The 6,195-nt window shown below is 34.2% G+C and overlaps 1 protein-coding gene across 2 annotated transcripts; it reads right to left on the bottom strand.

Annotated features, from left to right (window-relative positions):
* Nucleotides 1–47: 47 nt before the first annotated feature.
* Nucleotides 48–3,696, bottom strand: LOC136227825 (DNA-directed RNA polymerases II, IV and V subunit 11). Of its 2 annotated transcripts, none has more exons than XM_066016588.1 (5): nt 3,514–3,696; nt 3,311–3,400; nt 3,141–3,219; nt 1,198–1,293; nt 48–306 (listed from the first exon to the last, which is right to left on the bottom strand). In XM_066016588.1, exons 1-5 carry the CDS (start codon nt 3,564–3,566, stop codon nt 274–276), a joined length of 351 nt encoding a protein of 116 aa, XP_065872660.1. In that variant the 5' UTR covers nt 3,567–3,696; the 3' UTR covers nt 48–273. The 2 variants fall into 2 exon arrangements, with proteins under 2 accessions (XP_065872660.1, XP_065872662.1); XM_066016590.1 differs by having other exon boundaries at nt 1,198–1,260.
* Between the last annotated feature and the right edge of the window lie 2,499 nt (nt 3,697–6,195).

Here is a 6,195-nt window from a genome sequence, read left to right as displayed (position 1 = left end):
AAGGCATGAAGATGTTTCTTTTATACACCAATCTACCAGCCCCGCCACAAGCCAAATAATTTACATTAACAATTCAAAAAACGGGCCAGCTACTGCCATTAATCACATTTTCAATGTTCAACTATCTGATCAACAAGACATTTTTAATTACATTACAACCAGTAAATAACCAAGTCTCTTCACAATCACCTTTTGTTCCATTTAACTTCCATAAAAATAACAATCAGTTCAACATCCGCACATTGCTTCCTCCTATACCCACATGCTCAGTGCTCAATACTCCCTTGAAAACCTGGCAATCTCATCCTGTAATTTTAGCAAGATAATCAAGGTTAATAATTGCATGAAATTGCTTCACAGCAAATTTGGAAATAAAAAATTGTTTGTAAATAGAATCAGTCCAGAGACAGTGCAACTAAATCAAGTACTACAAACTAAACTAAACTAAATTGCTTTCAAAAGAGTACTACAAACTAAATAAAGATAGCCTCTAAAAGTTCATATCAATCCATGAACATTGAGACAGCTGGATCTATCCTCCTAGATTACATTACCCAGAAAATGCCAAAAAGGGAAGAAATTAAGGCTGTCAATACGAAATTCTTAAAACCATAAGAGACACCATCCCCATCAATATGCTTATAAGAAAAATGTACCAATACTCAACAAGGATTAAGAGAAGAAGAGTGAAGAGACTGTCACTGCAGTCAGAATCTGTGGGAGGGAGGGTGCTGGAAGCAAAGCAATGGGGCCACACTTTTTAATCAAAGAGTTATATACAAGATTAAACTAGCCAACCAACAAACTATGTACCCAGTTACACACCCCAAAATATGCAACTGCTATAATTCCAACCTCACATCAGGATATGGATCCCACAATCATGTTATAATGAGAACTGCACAACTCATCCTATAGTTCCACCATTCCCTTCCAATTAGTTCTTAGGATTAGATGATTGAAAATGTAAAGAAATGACAAGCTAGGCAGAAACATACATGAACAAAACAATGCAATTTTCAGGAATCTTACGTGGTCAAGTGCTAATAATGACATTGCTGCTTAATTCAAGTTCATAATAATGCAAACTGGATGGTAAAATCAGCAACAGCAGCACAACAATTCAGATGACAATCAATATAAATAAATTCCAAAATGGCAAACTAGAGGCTTAGTTAGGAAAAGAGAATCTCATACCTCAAATGCATTCTTCAAATGGTCAAGTTCCTTATCTAGATCATTAATGGCCTGGTTATATGCCTGCATTGGTGAAGACTGGCTTGTTGTATGAATCTACAAAGCAAAATCAAAACATTTTCTATGAACACAGGCATTTCTAATGCACCACCTTTTGAATCACAATTGAAAAAATTGCATGCAAAATAAAATACTTAATGCACAATGTTTGCTTCGGGTTGAAAAAGGTAATGAAATATTTTTGTGTATGCCAAACAACAATTTTCCTAATGCACACTGTTTAACCACAATTAAAATCAATACTTTTGAAAATAACAAATATGATTTGCCTCGTACAATACAAAAGGCAGAACAAACCCAACAGATCCACATATACACCATGTGCCATTCCACTGAGCATACAACGTTGACATGTTGTGGGGCAAGAAGAAATAAACAAGTGAACATGTCAGGAATAGGATTTCTGACAGTAAGATTAGGATAGAAAAGATCTTAGGAGAAGAGAAGAATAGAGAAAGAAGAGAGAATAGAGAGAGAATTTAGAAGAAAGAAATAAGATTTCATTAATCAATTTGCATAATGAATTAGTACATGCCTATACTCTTAAATAGGGAAAAGGAAAGTAAAGATGACCTAACAAATTCATCTGTCTAATAATTCTAACCTACCTTAAATAGGAATAGGAAATACAATCTACCTTAAATCACTCTAATAATTCTAACATACCTTAAATAAGAAAAGAAAATACAACCTACCTTAAATAAGAATATGAATTACATCAATTCACTAAATAGATAGAATGACAGCTAAGGATGGTAAAGAGCCATTTTAATCCTTCTTCTTTTGCACATATGTGACAGAACAAAGAATCTAAATGCAATAGGTACCTCAATAAATTATGGAGGTGTGTAATTAACAAATAAAAAGCGAATCTTTACTTACACCAAATGGAACAAATTTTCTCCAATAAACAAATAAGAAGAAGCACTAAACAGAGGGCAAATTGGACACGAAAACAGATCAAGACAGGCAAAAATAGAACATTGAAAAGAAAAAGTATAAGCAATAACTTCTCATGTAAAAGGACAAGGAATATCATTTAAATAACGGACCAAAGTGCAAATTTCACCCTAAACTTGGCAAACTAGGACAAATAGACCCAAGTCTGTCTTTTCGGGACAAAATTCACCTTAAAGTAGGCAAACTTGGACAAATAGCCCATGACTCGTGTATTTATCACACCTTTCATAATCTAAGTATCTTCAACGAAGATATCAACTTCAAATCATTCTAAAAACAACATTCAATTAGTTATCGATGTCATATTGATACACAAGCAAGTGTGTGAATGATCATATTTGACCAAAAACTATACGTTGAAACTAATTTTCCAAGCATGCCAATTTTAGTGTGTAATTTGCAGTTTCATCCTTTAAAAAAACTTCCTCAAAGTAACCTATTTAGGAAACACAATTCGGTTAAATGGTCCACCCAAATTTCATTAAAATGTAAACCTTTAGCCTTTGTTTAGGAGTTGGGAGGCTAATGGAGGTGAGAGTTAGAGCACGTAATGGAAGGGAAGGGGAAGTGATGGAAATGAAGGCTAAAAGTTAATCTTGTTTGGGAGTTTATAGAATGTAAATGAGAGTTAAAAAGGTCATGTCCTATTGAAAAGTTTCCATTACTCTCCTTAACCCCCAAATTGGAGAGTTTAGAGTTAATGGGGGTAAAAGGTTAACTCCCATTAACCTCCGTTTACTCTCCAAAAAAACTCCTAATAGTTTACATTTCATTACTTGCATGGTTAAAGAATACAATACAGCACAAAAAATGTATCACGTTTTCACTCAATCCGTATGAAATCCATGTTTTGTAACTAAACACTAAAGCTTATTACATAATCACACTGGAGATCCATATATATTCATAGAGAGAAGACTGACCCTAACAATGATTTTGTACTGAAGAGGATGAGGGAGCTTGTAACCCGCAAAGAGGACATTTTCATCTCTATGCAGCTGCCTGATTAACAAACCGAGCACAAAATTAGAGTTCGCTTAACACAACCTAAAAGGGTAAAAGGAAGGGGTAAAGAAAGAAGTTAAAAATATACATGCGAAGAATATTGCCGATTGTGTGCTCCTCTCTTTCAACAGTAAAAGACGCAGCATTGATAATCTTGGTGTCTCTCTCATATGAAACCCTAAGAAGAAAAATATGAGTAGTTAGTGAATTTGAAAATGGTGAGCTGCAGAGAAAGAGATGTTTTTAGGAGATATCGATGAGAGAGAAGAGGAAGTCAAGATTTGAAATTACTTTTTGGTTCCTTCTGGAACGACGAATCGCTCGTAACGATCCGGGGCATTCATGGCTACTGCTTCTCACTTTCTGCCTCTCTTCTCTTTCTCTTTCTCTTTCTCTGCCTCTCTCCACCAGAGAATGCGCACAGATATGTTTGCGGTCTCCTCTGAACTCTTTTAAAGCACTGTGTTCATAGGGTTTCAATTCAATAACGCCCATTACTCCTAAACTTATAATCAATGTTATCAGGCTCGGATCGGACCGGCCGGTCCGAGCCTGTCCGGTTATTTCAATATTGAAATAACCGGCGTGACCTGGGACACGGCGGGCCGCCCGGGAACGGAGTGACCCTGGGACGTTGGAATTTTCAATGTTTTGAAAACCGGACCGGACGTTGAATCGGTGAGACAACTGGTTCAAGGTTCAATAGGTTCAACCGGTTCAACCGGAATGGTTCAACCGGATAAAAAAATAAATAAATATATATATATAAAATAAAATGATGTTTCATTGAACATAAAATTAAAAATTTCATACATATAATAAACAATTTTTAAGTTAACATATTAATTAAAAACTAAAAATTCATACAGATAATATAAAAATTCACACATCGGTAACCAATCCTCAATTTAACACATTAATTAAAAATTCACACATCTAAAATCAAACTCATAGTTTAACACAATATTAAAATTAAAATTAAATTAATTAACACCAATTATTAAAGAGGTTGTTCTCTACCTAATTTTTAAATTTTTTCCTTCAATATGTTTTTAAAAAAATGGCAAAAAACCAGGGTCAATCCGGTTCACTGGTTCAATACCGGTTCGCGGTTCAACCCCGGTTTGATGCGGTTTAATATAATTGAACTTGTATAGCTAAAACCGGACCGGACACTTGACTGGTTCGCGGTTCGACCGGTTCGACGGCCGGTCCGGTCCGGTTTTCAAAACACTGGGAATTTTTAAACAATTTGAAACACAATGAAATTAATTTGGCGGGCTGGAAAAACAATGAAATTAAAATAAAAATTAAGGGGCTGATGGAAAACAATGAAATAAAAATAAAAATTAAGGGGCTGATGGAAAACAATTAATAGTAAAAGGGGTCAAAATTATGGAACCTTAGAACGGTGCGGCATTCGAGTCGCCCACGTCGTGCGGGTGCGCCCCTAACCCGATGGTTAATCGATTGCACCACTGCGCGTGAGAGAGCATTTTTCCTAGTAATTGGTTAAATGGGATGTAAATATTTAATTTCATTTTATCTTCTTCCAAACTATTTCAAGTGGTTCACTTTGAGCATCAATTTCTCATTCATCATTTGTCCGTTTTGAGTTTATAATATATTTTTAAAAAGATCGTATGACATAGAATACGTTGATATATTTCAATTTATTCTGAATTTAATTTATTCGTTATATATTTAAGCCTTAAATTAACAAAAAAGTAACAAATTAAAAGTTGTTTATAATTTATTTTGGATATATATAACGTATAAAAATAATTTTAAAATAATTATATATATTTAATGTATATAAATATTATTTATTTATTACGTCATCCGGTTCGACCAATCCGAGTCATCCGGTCTGACCAAGTGACCCGTGACCCAGTCATCAATTCGGCTTGATGTCCTGTCCGGTTCTGATAACATTGCTTATAATTATTTTCAGGCCTAATGCTCCTCCAGCCCCTTAACTTGTTCAAATTGATCATTTTACCCCTCCAACTCATTGGATGTTCTATTTACCCCCCCTTAACTCCATAGAAATGGTATTTCACACCCCCTTAACTTGTCCAAATTAGTCATTTTACCCCTCCTCAACTCATCGAATGTCCTATTTACCCCATTAACTCCATAAAAGTGGCATTTCTCACCCCTTATGATCATATTTACCGCCTTAACTCTATAAAAGTGGTATTTCTTACCCCTTTATAGTGCAAAATTAATAGCACTTATTCAAATGAGTTTGAAAATATATATTTTTAATATCAACTTTTTATTTTGTTTTAATTTGATAATTATATTGACCCTTCATGTGTTTATTATAATAATATTGTATTACAATAATTAGATAATCAAAATTTAACTAGCAAAAAAAAAAGTTGAAAAGAGAAAGAATGAATAAAAGATACAAATAACAAGAATTTTTTTTTATAAAAAAACAAGAACATTAATATAAACAAGTTAAAGACATTATATATAGGAAAAAGGTACCAAAATAGGCATATGATTTTGGGGAAGTATCAATTTAGGTTCCACGTATAAAATATCACCAATATAGGTTTAACGTTTAAAAAATGTATCAATTTAGGCTTCGATGACGGATTGTAAGGGGTGAGAAATGCCACTTTTATGGAGTTAAGGGGGTAAATAGGACATTCTATGAGTTGGGAGATGGTAAATGGACAAGTTGAGGGGGTCAGAAATACCATTTTTATGGAGTTAAGGGGGTAAATAGGATATTCTATGAGTTGGGGAGATAAATGGACAAGTTGAGAGGGTGAGAAATACCACTTTTATGGAGTTAATGGGGTAAATAGGACATTCGATAAGTTAAGGGGTAAAATGACCAATTTGGATAAGTTAAGGGGGCTAGAGGAGTATTAGGCCTTATTTTCATCATAGCCCTAAACTTTGAAACTGAAAATTATGGCTCCTCACCTTTGTACTTTATTAACATAATGGCTT

This window comes from Euphorbia lathyris, chromosome 4 (genome assembly GCF_963576675.1).
Source record: "Euphorbia lathyris chromosome 4, ddEupLath1.1, whole genome shotgun sequence".
NCBI classification, from domain to species: Eukaryota; Viridiplantae; Streptophyta; class Magnoliopsida; order Malpighiales; family Euphorbiaceae; genus Euphorbia; species Euphorbia lathyris.
Note: the sequence above shows the minus strand (reverse complement) of the source record. Positions and strands in the feature narration are given on the sequence as shown.

Excerpts from the sequence above, each read along its gene's own strand:
- LOC136227825 (XM_066016588.1), bottom strand. The coding sequence starts at position 3,566 with ATGAATGCCCCGGATCGTTACGAGCGATTCGTCGTTCCAGAAGGAACC. Across the intron at positions 3,220-3,310 it reads ATCGGCAATATTCTTCGCAT|GCAGCTGCATAGAGATGAAA; the intron begins GTATATTTTTAA and ends TTTGTTAATCAG. Across the intron at positions 307-1,197 it reads ATTTGAAGAATGCATTTGAG|GATGAGATTGCCAGGTTTTC; the intron begins GTATGAGATTCT and ends CTAAAATTACAG.